We start from the raw sequence: 22,297 nt of genomic DNA, 5'->3' as shown, positions 1-22,297 counted from the left end.
GAACCAATTGAATATTACAGAACCTATTAGAAACGATAGAACTGATACAAATTTCGTTTTGTAGAATCGTGGACTTGTATCTTACTGGTCTACAAATCCACGAGCATGCCGACAAGCAGACTCAAGAATGTTCAGGCGGGACTCGAAGGAAACTTAGTTTCGCCATGGCGATGATCGGAGGTCCAAAAGTTGTTCTAATGGACGAACCTAGTACAGGAATGGATCCTAGATCGAAAAGGTTTTTATGGGATACAATTCTCGCCAGTTTTCAGGTTGGTTTAACTAAGTACTTATGATCTATGTTGCAAGAGGCACGACCTTTAAATATCATTTGTTCACTGGTAAACTTTTTTGCAACAGGGTGGCAGAGGAGCAATTTTAACGACTCATTCGATGGAAGAAGCTGACGCCCTGTGTTCTAGAGTCGGGATAATGGTGAAAGGAGAATTGAGGTGTATCGGTTCTACCCAACATCTGAAGAATCTCTATGGTGCTGGATACACCCTCGAGATGAAACTGTTAGGCGGTGACTGTACGCCGACGACACCCTCCGGCGACAGGATCACGGGTCTGAAGGAGTTTGTTTCCAGTCTCTTTCCAGATGCAAGTCTTGAAGAAAGTTTCGCTGACAGATTGGTTTTCGGTGTTCCCCAACACGCAGTTAACTCGCTGGCCGAGTGCTTTATGCAGTTGGAGAAAGGTAAGCGTGTAACGCTAACGATTGGTCGTATTATAAAACATTTATTACATAAAAACTTATATTTCTAGCCAAACTCGAGCTGGATATTGAAGAGTACAGCTTCAGCCAAACTACTCTGGAGCAGGTTTTCCTCAAATTTTCACACTACGATGAAACTAATCCAGGAGAATGATAACTCGTAAAAAGAAACGTGTTTGTTCTTATGTGTTGCATAGTGATATAATCGTGAAACTGTTCAGAGTCGTGCGATAAAGTGTGATAAAGTTCTTCTCGTCGAGAAAAGTGATTTGATTCTTTTAGTGTTGAAAAGGCGAACGCTACGCAAAGCTAACGAAAACAGGAACGATATCTGTATTCTAAATATCAAAAACATTATTAATAGTTACAAACAGAAATTCACATTTGTCATTTGATGCAGACTTCAAAGTTATGTATTCTTATTTTAATTTCGACGATCCTGTAAGTGAACAAAAATCGTAATATTTTTACGGTACATATCGATCGACCTAATACAGAAACAGAAAAATTAGATGGTATATCTTTTTTTTCTAACTGTTGTTCTGCGCTGTTATGTACATCAGAGTTGCAGTGACTTCCTGGTGAGTGAAATAAATAAACAGGACGTTGTAAAATTAACTTGATTTGTAAATAGTGGAGACTACGAACAATTTATCCCATTATCGACAGAAGTGGTAATAATACTATTCAACACTCATCGTTTTGAAATTGTATTGTAATCTAGTCTATTATTCGATTCCTACAAATAGGTCTCACAATTAATATTGCTGTGGAATTGGAACGTTATTATCATCATTATAAGTATATAAATATTCGTTGACAGGGGGAAAAAGAATAAGGATCAACGCATCGATATTAAATTCTTTTTAAACGCAGTGAATTCAATGAATTACCTATCTACATTGACAAAACATAGGGAATAACCTTAACGAAGGCTATTCGTTTAGCAACATTTATAATCGCTCGTGATTATTTCAAGCGTCGTTAACACGATGACACCGTTGTTTAGAAAGGGTGCTGTTATATCGAGAACGAGCTGCATATATACAATCGAGTGACTTAATTTGTGCATATAACTTACTGTGTAGTACGTATTTATAAATTTCTCCAGAGCTGGCTTACGGTAATTACCAAAGCCTTTCAAATAATGAGAAAGACACGATAGGTTGTTAATCTTGCCTCAATAGCACGTAAGATGATAATAATTTGACACGAGACATTCTCGCGATGGTGACAATTTAAGCATAATAGGGCAACTCGAATTCGGTAAAAATAATCCGAGGAGGAATTTTTATGGTCCATGAATTAAACTTTATCGTTGCATACGCATGTAGATCTTATAATTTATTCCAGTAAAATTTAATTATAAAGTTATTTGCTAGCAATCTTCCCGACACATTCATTTCTCTTGGCAACACCGAACTCGAATTATTCTTCTTTTTTTTTTTTTTGCAAATACAAAGAGAATCATTCGTCACGATGAAAATAAAAGATTAATATTTAAAAAAAACAGCCATTTTTGATTACATTGTATAAGGCTACTTTAAACGATTTCTAAATTTGACATTTGTAGGTAGGTCTAGAGGATACTAGATGTCTTATCTTATTAAAGACGAACTTTGAAGCATAACCAAGGAAGCCTGGTATGCGTAAAAGGATCCATTATTGGAAGAGTAAAAAAATAAAAAGTACGTAGTCAAAAGTATTAGGAAAAAAAAAATTGTACGCTCTTTGAAACTTTCTATGGTGAAAGATTTTGTTTTTAGACATACACATGCATACGTTCGATCTTCCGTGAACAGAATCCCGAAAAATCGAACGGAAATAAATAGTAGGGGCACCGTTTCCAGAACTGAATGAGATATTTTGTAGTGGATAGCGCATAGGTAGTCGAAAATTGAAATCTCGCGATTAAGGGATATATTAATTTTTTTGTAAATATAACTCGTTGTAAGAATGATTCGTATTATAAATCATATAGGATTTCCTATACGTCGTATAGGAGGAATTAAATGAAAAGAAAAAAAAAAAACAATACATACGTGTGCCCCGATGCATGTACGCATTTATAGGGATTGTGTAATTACGCACAACTCTCGTTCTAGCTAATACCAATATGATATAAAATTTAGTCAATTATGGAATTACACGAATAAAAACAAGAACTACAGACAATTTTATGAAAATTATATATAAATATATAAATGTGCGTATATTTATATATTTATATAAAGTATGATATATATGTATATATACATATATATATATATATACGTATACCATTTTTTAAAACACGTGTCACAGTTACGAGATTACACAAGAATATTGTAAACATTCCTAAAGACAAGTACTGTTGCTCTGCATTAAGAAATAAGCGTACTTGCATTCATGCCAAGTAATTTTATTATGTTTTTTTTTTTTTCTTTTGTCTGTAGCTATACCTACATCTCTCTTCTCTGCTCATACTAATCGCCACTTTTTGGCTTTACTTGTTACGGCTCGTTCATACACGTCAGACTTTCATATCGATCAATATATATACGTATATACACGTATAAATATTAAAAAAATGATATATGTTAATATATATGGATTTATATTTATGTATGCTATTGAAGAGTTTGCAACAAGAATGAGATCACGTTTTTTTAGACTTGCTCGATGGTACTTGTTCTTTGAAGGCTTACAGAAATCCATCGATTGTTTAATATTTTTAGAACAAATTGAATTCGAATAATCTTTAATAAAAAAAAAAAAATTTTTAAATTCTAATTCTACGGAGAATAAAAAGAAACAGTGCTCTGGTTAAAAGTTTCATCTTTCATTATCATGATCGAGGCAGAACGCGATCGTAAAATATATATAATAATATATATAATTGCCTCTTCTACTGCAAACCCTTTAACGATTTTAAAAGAATACTGTAACAATATCGTAAACCATTGAATTGATTTATAGCAATCGGTTGTACTTTGAATCTTACTTATTCTACGGTGATTTCTATGGAGACTAAAAGTTTTTCATACTTTACGTTTTCTATATATCGTAACTACGAACAAGTACAGAAAAATATGATATTGTGTAACGCTATCCAATTATTTACAGAATCGAATGAAAATAACCGAGTGTACGTGAAGCATTGTTTTCTTTGTAAGAATGATCAGGTTGCACATAATCGAATCTTAAGCTTGTAAATTGAATGTAAAATTGATTGCCCATTGGTATGTATGATTTTATAGGAGTAATATATACATATACATATACGTATCGAGATACGAACCAGCGGCCATTGTCGGCCGGTTTTTCGTTTTGTATATCAACGAGAGCTCGTTCGTACGAGAGAACGAACGAAAGAAACGAGGGAAATTATCCTTTGCACGTACAGCACTCATGCACTCTACAAGGACATCGCGCGTATAGACAAGACACGCACTCACACTCAAAGAAATTTAAGAGAGAAAGAGACTCGTATATAATAGATACAATTATTAAATGCGATTATCATCATCAATAAGCTACACGCCGAATACACCCTGTCGATAAACAATTGACTTTGCGGAACTACGTATTTGTTGTGTAAAGTGAATGTAATCAATTGGTTAACAGAAGCTTTTTCACCAATAAAAAAAGATCAGTTAAACATTTACGAAGTGTCCTTCTTCAAGCGTTTCGTCGTTTTTTAAGTATAATGCAAATAAGTATCGAAGAACAACGCGAACGCCCAAGTGTTTCTTGTTTCTCGAATCTATTCATTGTTGTTTAATGTATAATTTAGTGTAATTAAATTAGTGATACACGTTCGATCTAATTGATACCGTTTGTTATGTACTAATTAGCGAAGGTTTAGGGATAAGCAATATTTCCTTTGAAAGACTTCGTTTCATAGTGCATACGCTGCGACTGTAATGGAACTTGGCAGATTTTTAAGTTATCTGTCGAGGATCTTGTATTAATATTGGACTCGTAACATCTATTATGATATCTTCGATGGACTTGTCGATGAGGTGCATGCTCGCGGTTCCGAATAGATTTTAAATCTTTTATCAACGACGTCATTTTGAACAATTTTCTTCTTTTCCATTTAGTCTCGATCTAAGTTTTAAAAATGTATTAGCAAAAATCTGACGAGAGAATCGAGCCTACCCTGAACTTAATTCAATTAACTCGAAAAGTGAAACAGATAGGCAGGGAAAACATGATTCAAGGTAATTAAAATCATCGAATAACCTACCTACATACTTACCCCATCGACAAATTCACCGTATCTTACAACGTCTTACATTTATTTCTACCGGACGGAAGATAACATTTGTTAAACGAAAACTATATTTGTATAATCTTTTATATAGTTGGAAAGACAATAGCTTTGTCGAGAATTAATTGGCTTAGACTTTGTATACAGTTTTTGTAAATTGATTGAAACGTTTACGTTGTACGAGGATTTCATCTACCGTAAAATTATTTTTATTACTACGTAGGGTAGCAGAAGAAATTTCATTATCAATGATATTAGCATAAAACATATATTTGTCCTCCATTTGTATTTACACTACTGGTTCTTACATTATATACATACACGTACGTAGCATATGCTTTCTATCGAACAGAATTTACATAATAATGAAAAGTGTTCGTCACGTTTCGTGAACTGCAAGACGTATCAAAAATATTTCCGATCAACCCCTTAACCGTAGCGAGCCTCTTTTACTAAGATATTTAGACGATTTGTTTACTAACGATTGCCGACGATAACGATAATAATTAACTCTGTAAAAGGGCGTTAGGTCCGTCGCTTCGGATAAATAAATTTACAACATTCAATTTATTGTATTATTGTTATATTACAATAAATATATGTATACAAGACGGTTTATAAAATTGCAAAGGAAATGTTATTTATGATCAGCTCGTTTTATAATATTTAACGTACATGTATAATAGTTATGCCGTTAACCAAATGTCGTCCAAGAGTTTACGCGAAAAAATGTCCTGCATAGATGTTCTCTATTATCGTTACCCTAATTGACCCCAACTCTTTACCGCTTTCTCCGCTGTACAGTGATTGAAAAAAAGGAAATTCTTTTTACTATTCCTATGTATGAGCGTAGATACGTATACACCTTACCTTCATTCGGTTATTTAGACTCGATCGTATTAATAACACGTATACATATTTCTTTTTCTTCAATAATAATTAAAATATGATTAGTATGCTGTAAAGCATGCATCCGGGAAGGGGTCAATATGCACAGAGTCACTCAGCTTATTATAGAAATAACAAAAAGCACTTTGAACCTTAAAACTAAATTTCAATCGTAAAAGTACTATAAAAAAAAAACATACTACTCATCGATTTAATTTATTTACGAAATGTGCTATCAAGATTTCGAGGCATGTTTTTATTTAATAGAGTTAGAAATCTGTAAAACATTCCATATGTTTATATTAATAAAAAATTGAATCATTGTACATACTTCTCATGCTTCTTATTTACATTCCCCTCAACCTTTAACGTTAATTTCGTAATTTTTATAATCCCCTCACGACTGTTTCAAATATTATTCGACTCTAATTACTATCTAATTAAGTTCTTCGACCATCTCTCTATTCGTGTAATTAATAAGTTATAAACAATTACTGGGAGCAGGTATGTATTTCTCTTTATATTGAATTTTATTCTATCCGCGTCATATATGTATTTCAATTATTTGCGCAAAAAAGTGACAAACTACGGTATCGCCATCTAATATCAGGGATTCGAACTCAAAAAATCGTCCCAGGATCACAGAATGTGTGTGGAGGTATCCGGAGTACACCTACCCCCCCACTCCTCCTACTCCTCATACGCGAAAAAAGTGACAAACTACAGTATCGCCATCTAATATCAGTGTTTCGAAGTCAAAAAATCGTCCCAGGATCACAGAATGTGTGTGGAGGTATCCGGAGTACACCTACCCCCCCACTCCTCCTACTCCCGATACGCAGTACCTTGATTATTCGCTAATTACTCCTTTCCTGGGAATAAAATATGACCATTTAGAATTGAAGAATATAGTATAGACCCTTGGCTACATTCAGGGATACTTTTCAAAACCATTCCGCCTGTAATTAACAAGTTATTAACAAATATCGGAAGTCGGAACATTTGCGTCTGTGTCACTGTCTCCTTTAATCGATTAATTATCAACTTTTAAACAGTAACAGACATATATTGGCTATTGGAGAACCAAGTAGACATCCCTGGGAACATTCGAGGACCGATTTTGCAACGCTCCATGCTCTAATTAATTAGTTATTAGCGATAGATCCCCAAACTGTCACGTTAACAGGTTAGAAACAGTGTGCCGGCTTCCGATATTCGTTAATAACTATTTAATGAGGCACGGCATGGTTGCGACAGGTATCCTTGAATCTTGCCAAGGGTTCATACTATATTCTTAAACTCCAAAAGTTCATAATTTATTCCTAGGAAAGGCGTAATTAGTAAATTAAGGAGCAATTGTTCGTTAAATGCGAAGAGATACATAGTACGCTATTTCTGCCGCTAGGCGGCGACACATGTAAAAATCAATAATTCACCGATTTAATGAACAATTGCTCCTTAATTTACTAATTACGCCTTTCCTGTGAATAAATTATGAACTTTTAGAGTTTAAGAATATAGTATGGACCCTTGGCAAGATTCAAGGATACTCTTTAAAACCATCTCCTGCCTTATTAAATAGTTATTAACGAATATCGGAAGCCGGCACACTGTTCCTAACCTTTTATCGTGACACCTTGGGGATCTATCGCTAATAATTAATTAATTAGAGCGTGGAGCGTTGCAAAATCGGTCCTTAAATGTTGCCAGGGATGTCTACTTGGTTCTCTAATAACTAAAATATGTCTGTCATTAGTGAAAAGTTGATAATTAATCGATTAAAGGAGACAGTGACACAGCCGTAAATGTTTCGACTTCCGATATTCATTAATAACTTGTTAATTACAGGCGGAATGGTTCTAAAAAGTATCCTTGAATGTAGCCAAGGGTCTATACTATATTCTTCAATTCTAAAAGTTCATGTTTTATTCCCAGGAAAGGAGTAATTAGCGAATAATCAAGGTACTGCGTATCGGGAGTAGGAGGAGTGGGGGTAGCTGTACTCCGGATACCTCCACTAACATTCTGTGATCCTGGGACGATTTTTTGACTTCGAAACACTGATATTAGATGGCGATACTGTAGTTTGTCACTTTTTAGCGCAAATAATTGAAATACATGTATGATGTGGATAGAATAAAATTCAATATGTATAAAGAGAAATACATACTTGTCGCTTCCAGTAATCGTTTATAACTTATTAATTACGTGAATAGAGAGATGGTTGAAGAACTTAATCAGATTGGAATATTACTTGGAGTAGTTATAACGGAAAGATAAAGGAGAATATAAAGAAGAAGCATGGAAAACATGTATTATGGCTTAGACTTTTTATTAATGCAAACACAAGGAATGTTTTACACATTTCTAACTCTATTAAATAAAAACATGTCTCGTAGAAAGGTCAGTTGGCTGGAATTGGGGACACTTGTGGCTCTCAACGGGGAAGTTTGTCACCCCTGTTGTACGATATACTCGTAAGTAATGTTGAAATGAATATTTTGCTATTTCGTTAAATTAATACTTAATTTGTTTATTTTATTAAGTTAATATGTATCACATCGGTTAACATAATAATTAAAAAAAGGTCCTTTCACTTCTGATGTGTCTTTAATAAAAGTACCATACTTAGAATATGTTCTCATGTTACTATCTACTATGCGTATCTACCATAACTCATTCCTATTTACATTTTCTATAGTTAGTGGTTTACGCTGTACTTTCTCGTTGCCGGATAACTGCTTGCACACACTTGGCCATTGTAGACGAAGCGCGGGATATTGCGTCTGTCATGAAAAATTCATCCAACGTCTTTTGCTTAACTTCCAATGGACTCGATGATGATAAAGATCCGCTTGACTCCTATACGATCATGTATAAATCAATATTAACTCATTTTGTATTATATCATTAAATCGTATTTAATTCCTATTTAAATATTATATGTACGTGTACCTTTGATAACTGTAATGCCTGGGCAAAATAATTGGCTGGTTCCACGTTACCGTATCTAACCAAATGCGGTGCAATGTCTTCTAGTCTAGACCTGACCTCGTCCAAATTGTCGTACGGTAAACGAATTCCGCAAATCTATGGAAAATTTTCATTAACTCCAATCTTCCCGACTAATGCTAAATATTTAAGAAAATATTAAAAATCACCTCGGAAATAGCTCGAATAATCTTCCAATCTGGTCGTGCCATACCCGGTGGGGTAATTGCAGCACAAGTTTCTTGAGCACGACCTTCCGTATTTACGTATGTCGCCACTTTTTCGGTATATGCAGCACCAGGAAGTACAATATCTGCAATCAAAGCTCCTGCATCTCCATGGCTACCTGAAAAAATTCATTGAAAAGATATACATTTACGTTTGACCGCTAAAGAAGTAAATTAGCCATATACCTATGTATACGATAGAAGTGTTTGGAAAGTCTTCTTTCTTTATATTTGCATCGTCGGCTCCCAATAGGAATAGAACTTTTGGTTGCAGCTGCTTTATATCCTCGATGGTCGAGGAATAACCTATATCTAAAGCAGCTACTTGTGACGCATTCGTATGAAGAACATTTAGAACTTTCCATCCTTCGGGAGTCTAATGAAAAGTAAAATCATACAATATACCTGCAATGCATATGCGTGCATAAAGAAAATATTATACAGCGATTTCTTTCTTACATTCGTATTGTCTCCCAAAGACTGTGCCAGTAATTGCGTTTCGGACAAAATTTTCGCCCCATCTTTCCTATTTAATTGCTCGACGCCCAAAATGACGAGAGGTTTCTTAGCAGCTTTTAAAGTTTTCGAAAATGCATGAGTACCATTCCTCAATTGTGTTATAATTTCCGGAGACTGGCCCAAATGCTGGAACGAAGGTAAAACTTCAATTTTTGTACATCAAAGGTAAAGATAATATAAAAATTGTCAAATGATGCAGTACCTACCTCGTGATCGTATGTTAAATCTACATCTGGACCAATTAAAGCAATAGTCTGTTCACCATGAATGTATCCTTTTCTTAAACGAGTATTCACTAGTGGTGCTTCGTATCTTGGATTTGTACCAATCAATAATACGACATCGGCATCCTCGACTGCAGCGATCGTGTTATTTAATAAATAATTGCTTCTTATATCAATACCCGCGCCACTTTTTGGGAAATTTTGTTCCGTTGCAAGAGTTTCACTACCAAGTGCATTTACTAAATCCTTCAGTGCTACCAGAGACTCGGCATCCGCTAGTTTGCCAGCAATTGCTGCACACTTATTCGCGGCTACGTTATGTAAAACTTCACCAACTAAAAAATAGTATATTACAATTTGCTACATGCAATCTTTAACATCAAAGACCAGAATGCTTAAAATCTAATTACTACATACCTGCCATAAGAGCATCTTCCCAATCAATGGACTCCAACTTTCCATTAATTTTCATCATGGGTATTATGAGCCTTTGACGCTTAAGTCCGTCGTAAGAGAAGCGTGCTTTGTCCGATAGCCATTCTTCGTTTATTTCCTACACAGTGCCATGATGTTAAAGGTAATGAATACACTTTAAGTAGTGATCGCCAATAACGATACTAACTTCGTTTACCCTTGGTAAAATTCTTAAGACTTCACCTGTTCTGTGCGATAACACTATGTTACTACCAACAGCATCATGGACATCGATGCTATCTGTGCGACGCGTCTCCCATGGACGCGCAACAAAAGCATACGGTTTACTGGTTAAAGCTCCAACAGGACACAGGTCGATGATATTACCAGATAATTCAGATAGGAACATCTTTTCTACGTATGTTCCTACCTAAAAAATACAACATAATAAATACACAAATATTAAAAGAACTAAACTATACCTAAAACAAACACTAAGCTGATTTTAACAAATTATTAGCTTACTTGCATATCATTTCCACGACCTGTAGTTCCCAAATCATCGATACCAGCTACTTCGGACGCAAAACGAATACACCTTGTACAATGAATGCAACGTGTCATAATTGTTTTTACCAGAGGTCCAATGTCCTTATCTTCGACTGCTCTTTTACCACTGTAATTAATGTCAACAAATCTGCTCCTATCACTGCCAAATGCCATACTTTGGTCTTGCAAATCACATTCGCCACCTTGATCACAAATCGGACAATCTAAAGGATGATTTACCAACAAAAACTCCATGACACCTTCACGAGCTTTACGAGTTAAATCTGAATTAGTCTTCACTCTCCAGCCTTTCATTACAGGCATGGCGCAAGCAGCAACAGGCTATGTATATTTATATAAGAAAATATATACGTTTATATGTATAGATACATAATATTATTATTGTTTGTTTGTCATTTATACCATAGTACATACCTTAACTTGTTTTTCAATTTCCACCAAACACATTCTACAATTTCCTGCCACGGCTAAACGTTCGTGATAACAAAATCTGGGAATTTCTACTCCAACCTTTGCAGCTGCCTAAGAAAAGAATAATTAAAGAGTTACAAATTTTCATAAAATTCACAAAGTATCTAAATTGAATTTATGGACAAAAACGTTAATGGAATTTAGTAAAGAGATTAAAAATGATTTACCTGCAAAACAGTTGTCCCTGGTGGAACTTGAACAGGTTTGTCATCGATGAATACCTCTACCAATTCTTGTTGCAGCTTGGAGGATGTATGCAATCCCACAGCAAAAGGCCTACCATTTTGTAATCCTGTAGATAGTCTTATCACTGAGAGCCTCAACATTTTGGCTCAATCACCCCTTATGCGTCGATATTATGCTGTTATGTAAGAAAAAGTCATAGCTGAAGCTTCGACCAACAAACCAAATGTAATAACCTAGTTCTACGTCAATCGGTAGATCTACACTTTATTCTTTTAACATACATAGAATGAAATCAACCAGCAAGTCAAATTGTATAAAATAATAATACAATGAAACTCTACTCGGTGTAATTTCTGTTTTAAAATATTTACATTGATTTTATTTGATCTAAAATTACCAAAACTTTCCTCCGTCCCACGAATACCTTCCCAACGTAGGAAAGCCTGGACTTGGACAGAGTTGCCAGAAAAGCATCGACGGAGCCCTACGCACACATGCCAGATCACGCGTACGTGTGCTCGTGGAGTTTCGGACAGTCGACAAAGGCAAACTGACATATGCCCTCTTTCTCGATTCTCCGAAGCTGCCCGAAGTAATTTCGAACCATCTCGTGGGACTCGAGAGAGGAAGGCTCACATTTGCCTTCTCGTTCTTGAACAACTGACATTCGACCTCACGTCAACGGCATACGATTCCAAGTCTCGACTGCCCAGGTATTTTATACTTTACTATAACCCTTTTTACCTGAAGTATAAGGTAATAAGTACGATGTATAAGGTACGACTACATGTACTTTTCAATTTTCCTACAGTCCTCCGCCCGCCTCTACTGACTGCTGCTGACCATTCCTCATACTTTTGACAACGTATAGCGATTACTACGTATTACTGCTTGCTCCTGCTGGTCTCTACATGCCTCTACATGCCTCTACATGCCTCTACATGCCTCTACATATCTTTACATGCCCCTGCTGGTCTCTGCTGGCCTCTACTGGCCTCTGCCTCCCTCCGCTCGCCTATGCTGACCGCTGTTGACCACTCCTGATACTTCCGACAACGTATAACAATTACTACGAGTTACTGCTTGGTCCTGCTGGTCTCTACATGCATCTACATGCCTCTGCTGGCATATGCTGGCCTCTGCTGGGCTCTGCTGGCCCCTGCTGACCGCTGCTGATCACTCCTGTTACTTCTGACAACGTATAACGATTACTACGGGCTACTGCTTGTTCCTGCTGGTCTCTACATGCTTCTACATGCCTCTACATGCCCCTACTTCTCTCTGCTGGCCTCTGCTGGCCTCTGCCAGCCCCTGCTGACCGCTGCTGACCACTCCTGTTACTTCTGACAATGTATAACGATTACTACGGGCTACTGCTTGTTCCTGCTGGTCTCTACATGCCTCTACATGCCCCTACATCCCTCTGCTGGCCTCTGCTGGCCTCTGCTGGCCCCTGCTGACCGCTGCTGACCACTCCTGTTACTTCTGACAACGTATAACGATTACTATGTGTTACTGCTTGCTCCTGCTGGTCTCTACATGCCTCTACATGCCTCTACATGCCTCTACATATCTTTACATGCCCCTGCTGGTCTCTGCTGGCCTCTACTGGCCTCTGTCTTCCTCCGCTCGTCTTTGCTGACCGCTGTTGACCACTCCTGATACTCCCGACAACGTATAACAATTACTACGAGTTACTGCTTGGTCCTGCTGGTCTCTACATGCCTCTACATGCCCCTACATCTCTCTGCTGGCCTCTGCTGGCCCCTGCTGACCGCTGCTGACCACTCCTGTTACTTCTGACAACGTATAACGATTACTACGGGCTACTGCTTGTTCCTGCTGGTCTCTACATGCCTCTACATGCCCCTACATCTCTCTGCTGGCCTCTGCTGGCCCCTGCTGACCGCTGCTGACCACTCCTGATACTTCCGACAACGTATAACGATTACTATGTGTTACTGCTTGCTCCTGCTGGTCTCTACATGCCTCTACATCCCACTGCTGGCCCCTGCTGGCCCCTGCTGACCCCTGCTGACCCCTGCTGACCCCTGCTGACCTTTATTGGCAACTTCTGCCATGATATATATGTATTAAAACTTTGTAAATGTAAATCTATGGCAATAAATGTTATAATTTCAAAGAATTCTATGTCTTCTCGTCATTTTTACCTTCCTTTACCTCTCCAAAGCATTCCCATAGTTATAAGATACGTGCCACCTCTTCCCATATCATGTCCTCGTAATAACAAAGTCTAAAAATTTTTGCCCGAAAAATTTCTAAGTTCCTCGAAAAGATTTGGTCCTGAAACAACTGGGAAGTCCTAAAACAACTGAAAAGTCCTGAAACAGTTGGAAAGTCCTGAAACAGCTAAAAAGTCCTGAAACCGCTAGAAAGTCCTGAAACAATTGGAATGCCCTGAAACGACTTAAAATTTTGGAAATCCCGGGCCAGTTGGGAAGTCCTGAAACAGTGGGGTAGTTCTGAAACAGCTGGAAAGTCCTGAAACAGCTGGAAAGCCCTGAAACAGCTGGAAAGTCCTGGAATTTCTTGGAAACGCCGAAAATTCTTGGAAACACTGAATTTTTAACAAAGTTCTGAGTTTCAGGACTTCCGAGGTGTTTCAAGACTTCCTAGTGGGTTCAGGGAAACCAAGAAGTTTCAGGGAGTCTTATAACTAAGGTAATGATTTGGAGAGGAAGAGAAAGGTAAAAAATGATGAGAACACATAGAATTCTTTGTAATTATATCATTTATTGCCATAGATTTACATTATACAATGTTTTAATACATATATATCATGTCAGAAGTTGTTAACAAAGGTCAGCAGTGGTCAGCAAGGGTCAGCAGGGGTCAGCAGGGGTCAGCAGTGGCCAGCAAGGGCCAGCAGGGGCCAGCAGAGGCCAGCAGAGAGATGTAGGGGCATGTAGAGGCATGTAGAGACCAGCAGGAACAAGTAGTAACACACAGTAATCGTTATACGTCGTCGGAAGTATCAGGAGTGGTCAGCAGCGGTCAGCAGCGGCCAGCAGAGGCCAGCAGAGAGATGTAGGGGCATGTAGAGGCATGTAGAGGCATGTAGAGACCAGCAGGAACAAGCAGTAGCCCGTAGTAATCGTCATACGTTGTCGGAAGTAACAGGAGTGGTCAGCAGCGGTCAGCAGGGGCCAGCAGAGGCCATCAGAGAGATGTAGAGGCATGTAGTGGCATGTAGAGACCAGCAGGAACAAGCAGTAGCCCGTAGTAATGGTTATACGTTGTCAGAAGTATCAGGAGTGGTCAGCAGCGGTCAGCAGGGGCCAGCAGAGGCAAGCAGAGAGATGTAGGGGCATGTAGAGGCATGTAGAGGCATGTAGAGACCAGCAGGAACAAGCAGTAGCCCGTAGTAATCGTTATACGTTGTCGGAAGTATCAGGAGTGGTCAGCAGCGGTCAGCAGGGGCCAGCAGAGGCCAGCAGAGAGATGTAGGGGCATGTAGAGGCATGTAGAGACCAGCAGAAACAAGCAGTAGCCCGTAGTAATCGTTATACGTTGTCAGAAGTATCAGGAGTGGTCAGCAGCGGTCAGCAGGGGCCAGCAGAGGCCAGCAGAGAGATGTAGGGGCATGTAGAGGCATGTAGAGACCAGCAGAAACAAGCAGTAGCCCGTAGTAATCGTTATACGTTGTCAGAAGTATCAGGAGTGGTCAGCAGCGGTCAGCAGGGGCCAGCAGAGGCCAGCAGAGAGATGTAGGGGCATGTAGAGGCATGTAGAGGCATGTAGAGACCAGCAGGAACAAGCAGTAGCCCGTAGTAATCGTTATACGTTGTCAGAAGTAACAGGAGTGGTCAACAGCGGTCGGCAGGAGCCAGCATAGGCTAGCAGAGGCCAGCAGATGGATGTAGAGGCATGTAGAGGCATGTAGAGGCATGTAGAGACCAGCAGGAGCAAGCAGTAATTCGTAGTAATCGCTATACGTTGTCAAAAGTATGAGGAATGGTCAGCAGCAGTCAGTAGAGGCCGGCGGATGACTGTAGGAAAATTGAAAAGTACATGTAGTCGTACCTTATACATCGTACTTATTACCTTATACTTCAGGTAAAAAGGGTTATAGTAAAGTAAAAAATACCTGGGCAGTCGAGACTTGGAATCGTATGCCGTTGACGTGAGGTCGGGTGTCAGTTGTTCAAGAGCGCGAAGGCAAATGTGAGGCTTCCTCTCTCGACTCCCACGAGATGGTCCGAAATTACTTCGGGCAGCTTCGGTGAATCGAGAAAGAGGGCATGTGTCAGTTTGCCTTTGTCGACTTGCCGAAACTCCACGAGCTCACGTACGCGTGATGTGGCATGTGTGAGTAGTGCACTCGGTGCTGAATGTGGCATCACTGGACCTGGGCAAGCAATCGACAAGACTGATCATAAATAGGACTCGTTGCTATTTAATTTCGAATATTGGCAAGGAATCATATGTTCAATAATGGCTAATTTTCGAACAAACCTTTGACACGATCAACCAAAAATAAATTAATTTTGTATAAATAATTGTTTGGCTACATAAGGTAAGAAGACTGTATATACTTCTATACGCAACACGCTATTAATATACATTTCGTTCATTCTCGGAAAAATGTTCTACTTCGCAATACTTCTTTACATGAAGTAATCTACATGAATATAATTCTGAACTAGCTTTGTAGATAGATGAAACATGCAATAATAGTAATTACGACTCATATACCTTTCTAAACAATAATGTAGAATAAAAACAAGTATAGCTAAGACCAAGATAACTTGGCCAACGATGGCTAAGAGTCCAATCGGTGCAGTATTGAAAAAGTACAAGAGTTTGCGTTTGATAGTTTAATGAAGAATAACAGTTTCGTAATTTTGAGTAACATAGGACTTTAGAACAGATAAAGGGGGATCATCAGGTTTCATAATTTGGGTTTTCTATTTGCCAACCAGTTACTAGTTACTTTTTTATTTCCCGACAGTAATGTACCGGAATGACGTCATGTTGCATCGAGCAACGAATCGTCAAGTTTTCACCGCATGTAGCTTTCTCTTCCGGTGAGCAGATAGAGGGTACTTTGTTACCATCAGCTCCCATCAAGTACTATCTTTTTACCTGCATTTTCGCGATGGCTAATGGTGATCTTAAGACTGATAAGGGTATCAAAGATTTAAATTCTTATTTAGCAGATCATAGTTATATCGAAGGGTGAGTCTATTTCCATCATTGTAGAACTTTATTGCGGTACACGTGCTCATCTTGTCGGCATTTTAGTGAAACATATTCGTTTTTTATATTTCTGTATCGAGTAACGTCTTTTAACTAAATAAACATTTCAGTATGACAGTCTCGATGTCGTTTGACATTATTTTTATCAATCTATATACAGTATTTGCAATTATCTATGTTTTCTATTTTTGTAAATGTTTCGAACTTCCCTTAAGCCACCCGATCCATATGTGTATCGAAAATGTGAATGAAAATCGTACTTATCGTTAAAAAAAACTATTATCTAGTAGTTTGTACACGACTGTAATTAGAACTGTTATATATAGATACATTTAATATTGTGTACCATCCTTTAATCATTACAACATCCGTGATGTGTAATCACGTGTCTATTTTTGACGTTTCGTTAAAAATACAATTACATGACTTCCATTGACACAAGCACTTCACGTTAGACAAGAAAATTAAATAATAAACGATTTTTTCAAGGTGGCAACCCAGTCAAGCTGATGTGGCAGTCTTAGAAGCTTTAGGAAAACCCCCAACATCTTCAAATCCTCATCTTTTACGATGGTATAATCACATCAAATTGTATGATTTAAAGACACTTCCTGGAGAAAAGAAGGCACCTAACTTCTTAAATAGTGATAACTCTAATAATGCAACAACAATAGCTAAAACTGAAGATGATGATAAAGATGTGGATCTTTTTGGATCAGATGAAGAGGAAGATGCAGAGGCTGTGAGAATCAGAGAAGAACGATTAAAGGCATATGCAGAGAAGAAATCTAAAAAGCCAGCAGTCATTGCTAAGTCTAGTCTTGTATTGGATGTTAAACCATGGGGAGATGATACGGATATGAATGATATGGAAAAAGCTGTCAGATCTATTCAAATGGATGGATTAGTTTGGGGAGTTTGTAAGTTGACTTTAACCCTTTGCTGCTCAAAGCCAGAATATTTTTATTGTACCTTATCTTAACCTTTGTTACTTTTGCAAAGTCTTATACATTTCATAGATAATGAAAACTAACTTCATGTTTTCAGCTAAACTGGTAGCTGTGGGTTATGGAATTAATAAATTCAGAATAATATGTGTCATAGAAGATGACAAGGTATCTGTGGACTTACTGGTGGACCAAATTGAAAGTTTTGAAGAATTAGTTCAATCTGTCGACATTGAATCATTCAATAAAATATAAATGACTGTTTATGCCCGTTACTTTTAATATAAACTTAATAAATAATAACCATTGTTTTGTATATATAATTTGTTATTGGATGATCCTGAAGAATTACTAATGGAACTTCAGTGGTAATATATTAGCAAAGCTTTAAATAGTGTGTTTGTTTGAATGATTCTGCCATAGTAACAAGAATAGATTGTAACTTTCACGTTTTAAATTTAATATGGTCTTTGCCCGTTTCAAAATTTGATACTTTATATTCGTGTAACTACTTGGCAATGGATAATGGAAAGAGTATACTTTCTTTATTGATCAAAATATAGCATGCAATGTTATTAAGCTTGATTTAATAGCAACAATGATATAACGAAACTCCATTTTCCTAATTAAGAAGCATATCACATTGTCGTTTATTAAACACCTTTTCGAAGCGTTTCTAATTTATTGTAGAACCACTAAGTTCATACACTTCTGCATACTTCTTGAATAATTTGCCAGGTGAATTAATGTTTATCAAATACATGAAACATTGACCATAGAATACACATAGAAAAGCAATGAATACCATGTATGTTAAGACCCTGGAAACTGACTAGAAAAAGTTTCTGCTATGGAGAGTAGAAGAGACTGTCATTCTCTATTCTCAGTTGTTTGTATATTATACGAGTCATTTATGATATACATATGTAGCTTTCCCAATAAACACGTTGGTATGGATCAATCGATGCACGCGAAAAGTGAACTAATTGAGATGAAAATCTCAAGTTGAGATCCCTAGAGAGGTGAGCGTTATTGGAGCGTGCCCGATCATGATCGAAAAAGGATGATCGCATCCTTCTATGTCTTATAGCGTCCACCGAGAAGTACATACAGTGGATCATAAAATTATTCACTCGATCGATAATGCAGCAAAGGATATTTTTATACTTTCGTTTGGATATATATAATTTACAGTTCGATGTAACAAAATCGTAAAAAGATTTCAACAGTTCTGATTTATAATTGCAGAAAAAAAGAATTATAACAAATTTTTATACTTTTGAATATGAAGACCTGAGTTTATCTTACAGGGGGCTCTATAAACTATTGAATTATTAATTAATTGCAGAAAATAGTGTAAACTCTGAGAGTTTTTCGTATTATAGATGTTGCACGATCTGCTCTAGCGTTCATATACATATATACATGGCACACTTAGGCTTCAGTGTGTGGGAATCCGGGTTTTAACATGACGACATTCCCCCTCACACTTCGCCGCGCTGAAAGCATCGTTCCTTGTTTTATTCTATGTCCCCTTATTACTTCGTCTGTGAATATCATGCAATAAACAGCCCTTGAGGCTAGAAAAATTTTTTCGAACTGACTTTGTTCATGTTCAATATTGTATTAATTATAGGTGAAAAATTTGATCCGGAAAGAGTACGAATAAAAGGATACACGACTAAAGAATCAATATCTAATCGAATTCGATCGTACGGTTCTCGAGAATGTTAATATCTATGTCAGTCTGAGCATTGATTTGTTATTTCATAAATAAAAAGTTATCTACCGATGTAATCTTTCTTTTTTTATGTTGCCGTGGCCTTGAATTGTCTATGAATGCTAAATCAAAATTCAAATGCATAATACAAATCGAAATGTACGATTTGTCTAATTTCGACCTTAAACTAATATTCAATTTGATAGACACCACTTACAAAAAGAGAATGTCATTTCCTTCTGCAACCACGATGTCGCGACAACTCGAATTCCAAAAGAAGATACGAATCTTTGTTTTTCGATCGCGATCATTCTCAAAGGATTGCAGTCCTTGCCACTGACCTCTGTTGAGATCCCCACTTCTGTAGACGACTCACACGTTCACCGCCCACTTGCCGCACACGCTACAACTGTTTTCTATATAAAAGAACGAAAGAACGGAGTATCGAGTGAATATCGTGTCAACTATCGCGAGGGAATTCCCAAATATTAAGCACATTACGAGTTCAAAGATAATTAGCTTCTCCGTCGAATAACAAAATTACTCGAGTACGGAAACAGTGGGAAACATGGCCCTTCTTTCGAATATTTTCTTTACTGTGTGTTTATTGCCGGTAATATTAATTTACGGTAAGTAGACACCTATCGTTTCAAGTATAAGTACGCAAACAATCATTTCTGCTGTAATCTCATTTAAATTAAATATCAATTCTACTATAGAATAAAGCTTTTCACACAACATCTTCCTTAGACCCCAAAATGGAAGGAAACTTTAGAGGACCTCTGGAATAGTATTAAATTATTATTTTTGAAATAAAATAAGTTATTCGATCATAAAATGATATGGGGAACTGTAGAATTCTCTTTGTTAAATCGAGATTTCATTGCACACTGTCTAGCTGCCTTCAAAATCATGTATTTATATTTTATAATTTTATATTAGATTTAAATCGAGTGGATTGAATACGATTTTTATGACAGATTACCTGGTTAACTCGTTTAGTTTTAATGACGAGGAAGAATGTTTAAGACAAAAATTGTTTGATTTCACGAGAGACATAGTGTGATGACGTTTTTTAGGCCCACGTAGAAGCGTCAAGGATATTTCAAGGTTGAGATTTATAAGACGAATAATTTACAATTCAAAGAACAACTACGAAGAAAAATATTTGATCCCAAAAGACAGATGTAACAGTTATATTTTTATATTTAAAATTCTAATTTGAGCGTTCGAAATAATGACCTTGAACGGTTGATACGTGGAATGGATTCATACATGGTTGATGCATTATTGCATTTTGAATTTTATTTTCAACTACTCGTAGCACAAGCTTTTCTTTGTATTCCCTTTCCTTGTATGCACTTACTACTACATTATAATTCAACGACGTGTCCTTCAATATTAAAGAATATCTAAACAAAGAACATTCTATCATGATAAGGTAACGACGAGAGTTCTTTGCAATTGCATTCAAAGTTTTATAGTGTTTTATACGAATGAACAGTATACATATATTGACGTTCAAGATCACTATCTTGAATACTTACATTAGAACTTTTAAGAGTTACCTTTGATCGAGATCCACAACGGATGTCTTGTTTGCCACTAGGATAACGCGTCATTGCCCTCATCAGAAATTTGCGAATCCTTAGATATCCGTGAACCACTGCAAGAAACACTGTAGTCATGCAGAGTACGTAAATTTCAGTTTATCAGAAATAAGTCGTAAATAACATTATATCGCATTATATATTTTTAATATTAGTCATATCATCGTCGAAGTAGTTTAGCTGAACTCGATACAATGTTATATAAAATTCTTGATTGCTTTTAACCTTAGGAATAGTTTAAATTGCATAGATCAAGAATGTTCAAGAATGGAGACAAGGATATGGTAGAATTCAGGTTATCTTTTCATTTTTTTTACCGAGGGTAAAACTGCGTTAAGATGAAATCCGGTTTTCTATATAAGCATAATATTACGACCGGCGCTATTTACGAATGGTTCTCCCAAGGTGTAATGAACTATGCTTGACAAGTTCAAGGAAATCCAGTCAAGGCGTTGAAATAGAAAGCCTTATTATAAAAATACTTATTATTATTTACTTCTTTTCTATCCATATTTCGCTCCGAGTTATTTTTGAAAACAATACCGAACGAAAAATTCTAATGGGACTTCTTTTACACAGCACAAGCACCGGCATCAGGGGGTGTAACGATATCAAAAACTTGTTTCGGATGCATATGCGAAGCTGCCTCCGGATGCAATGTTACATTGGGTTGCGACGGTTCCGTTTGCGGAGCATTTCGTATAACATGGGGTTATTGGGCCGATGGTGGAAAACCAAAACTTGAGAATTCGGATCAGGACAAAGACGGTTATTATGAAATACTGTCGATGCATATACATAAATAAAAATCTTTTTTCTTTTGTTTTATAAAGATGTTTTCTTTCGTTTAGCGTATTCACGATGCGTGAACGACCCGTATTGCGCGGCTCGTGCGGTACAGGGTTACATGGATAAATTTGCTCAGGTAAATTTTCAAATAAACACATCTCTACGCACGTACACATACATATTTAGAATAAATATCAAAGCGATCATAATTGTTCTTTAATCTCATCACTTTCCTCGTTTATAGGATTGTAATGGAGATGGTAACATCAATTGTGACGATTTTCTACGCATTCATCGATTGGGTGGATACGGATGCAGTGCTCCTCTAGAGGCAAAATACGAAAATACTTATAAGCTTTGTATGAAAACCTTTGAGACGGTTTAATGACGAACTTTTAATGCCGTGCACGCATGACGAAATATGAATATTGAATTATAAAATTATGTTACATTTATTCTCATTGCAAGGTTTACAAACTGATCAAATAAACTTTAAAAATAGTCTGTGACATTGTTCTAGTTCGATTCCCTTCAAAAACGTGACGTAG

The 22,297-nt window shown here is 37.0% G+C and overlaps 4 protein-coding genes across 13 annotated transcripts in view; 3 read left to right on the top strand and 1 right to left on the bottom strand.

Moving 5' to 3' along the window:
• The window catches only part of LOC122398468 (ABC transporter A family member 1-like), a 31,632-nt gene extending 25,687 nt beyond the window's left edge, over positions 1-5,945 (top strand). For all 6 annotated transcript variants that reach the window (XM_043398334.1, XM_043398335.1, XM_043398338.1 and 3 more), the window contains 3 exons: positions 65-272; positions 361-700; positions 769-5,945. In XM_043398334.1, the coding sequence (XP_043254269.1) occupies positions 65-272; positions 361-700; positions 769-872 (652 nt within the window). In that variant the 3' untranslated portion in view covers positions 873-5,945. The remainder of the gene's footprint in view (positions 1-64; positions 273-360; positions 701-768) is intronic.
• A 2,427-nt stretch (positions 5,946-8,372) lies between these two features.
• Positions 8,373-19,706, bottom strand: LOC122398614 (NADH-ubiquinone oxidoreductase 75 kDa subunit, mitochondrial). Of its 4 annotated transcripts, none has more exons than XM_043398678.1 (13): positions 15,833-15,925; positions 11,861-11,912; positions 11,445-11,638; positions 11,221-11,328; positions 10,762-11,127; positions 10,445-10,666; positions 10,240-10,375; positions 9,805-10,157; positions 9,539-9,724; positions 9,266-9,455; positions 9,023-9,198; positions 8,817-8,951; positions 8,373-8,720 (listed from the first exon to the last, which is right to left on the bottom strand). In XM_043398678.1, exons 3-13 carry the CDS (start codon positions 11,601-11,603, stop codon positions 8,571-8,573), a joined length of 2,181 nt encoding a protein of 726 aa, XP_043254613.1. In that variant the 5' UTR covers positions 11,604-11,638; positions 11,861-11,912; positions 15,833-15,925; the 3' UTR covers positions 8,373-8,570. The 4 variants fall into 4 exon arrangements, with proteins under 4 accessions (XP_043254613.1, XP_043254609.1, XP_043254612.1 ...); XM_043398674.1 differs by having other exon boundaries at positions 8,373-8,723; positions 15,833-15,852; XM_043398677.1 differs by lacking the exons at positions 11,861-11,912; positions 15,833-15,925 and adding an exon at positions 19,568-19,706 and having other exon boundaries at positions 8,373-8,723.
• On the top strand, positions 16,323-18,011 carry LOC122398615 (elongation factor 1-beta'). The gene is made up of 3 exons (XM_043398679.1): positions 16,323-16,662; positions 17,173-17,603; positions 17,731-18,011. Exons 1-3 carry the CDS (start codon positions 16,448-16,450, stop codon positions 17,883-17,885), a joined length of 801 nt encoding a protein of 266 aa, XP_043254614.1. The 5' UTR covers positions 16,323-16,447; the 3' UTR covers positions 17,886-18,011.
• A 73-nt stretch (positions 19,707-19,779) lies between the features above and the next one.
• On the top strand, positions 19,780-22,253 carry LOC122398616 (lysozyme-like). Of its 2 annotated transcripts, none has more exons than XM_043398680.1 (4): positions 19,780-19,979; positions 21,540-21,728; positions 21,812-21,885; positions 21,994-22,253. In XM_043398680.1, the coding sequence occupies exons 1-4, from the start codon at positions 19,919-19,921 to the stop codon at positions 22,132-22,134; spliced, it is 465 nt and encodes a 154-aa protein (XP_043254615.1). In that variant the 5' UTR covers positions 19,780-19,918; the 3' UTR covers positions 22,135-22,253. The 2 variants fall into 2 exon arrangements, with proteins under 2 accessions (XP_043254615.1, XP_043254616.1); XM_043398681.1 differs by lacking the exon at positions 19,780-19,979 and adding an exon at positions 20,919-21,043.
• The last annotated feature ends 44 nt before the right edge of the window (positions 22,254-22,297 follow it).

The sequence above is a fragment of the Colletes gigas genome, unplaced genomic scaffold, assembly GCF_013123115.1.
Source record: "Colletes gigas isolate AHSC1104 unplaced genomic scaffold, ASM1312311v1 Colletes_gigas_Sc00011, whole genome shotgun sequence".
NCBI classification, from domain to species: domain Eukaryota; kingdom Metazoa; phylum Arthropoda; class Insecta; order Hymenoptera; family Colletidae; genus Colletes; species Colletes gigas.
The sequence above is the reverse complement of the archived record's forward strand: the minus strand, read 5'-3'. Positions and strand labels throughout refer to the sequence as shown.

Bases quoted from the DNA above. Each gene is read 5' to 3' on its own strand.
- LOC122398614 (XM_043398677.1), bottom strand. From the start codon at position 11,603: ATGTTGAGGCTCTCAGTGATAAGACTATCTACAGGATTACAAAATGGT. The intron at 11,128-11,220 runs GTATGTACTATG...AAATATACATAG, and splicing joins AAATTGAAAAACAAGTTAAG to CCTGTTGCTGCTTGCGCCAT. The intron at 9,725-9,804 runs GTAGGTACTGCA...CCTTCGTTCCAG, and splicing joins ATTTAACATACGATCACGAG to CATTTGGGCCAGTCTCCGGA.
- LOC122398615 (XM_043398679.1), top strand. From the start codon at position 16,448: ATGACGTCATGTTGCATCGAGCAACGAATCGTCAAGTTTTCACCGCAT. The intron at 16,663-17,172 runs GTGAGTCTATTT...GATTTTTTCAAG, and splicing joins GATCATAGTTATATCGAAGG to GTGGCAACCCAGTCAAGCTG. The intron at 17,604-17,730 runs GTAAGTTGACTT...TCATGTTTTCAG, and splicing joins TGGATTAGTTTGGGGAGTTT to CTAAACTGGTAGCTGTGGGT.
- LOC122398616 (XM_043398680.1), top strand. From the start codon at position 19,919: ATGGCCCTTCTTTCGAATATTTTCTTTACTGTGTGTTTATTGCCGGTA. The intron at 21,729-21,811 runs GTTATTATGAAA...TCTTTCGTTTAG, and splicing joins TTCGGATCAGGACAAAGACG to CGTATTCACGATGCGTGAAC. The intron at 21,886-21,993 runs GTAAATTTTCAA...CCTCGTTTATAG, and splicing joins ACATGGATAAATTTGCTCAG to GATTGTAATGGAGATGGTAA.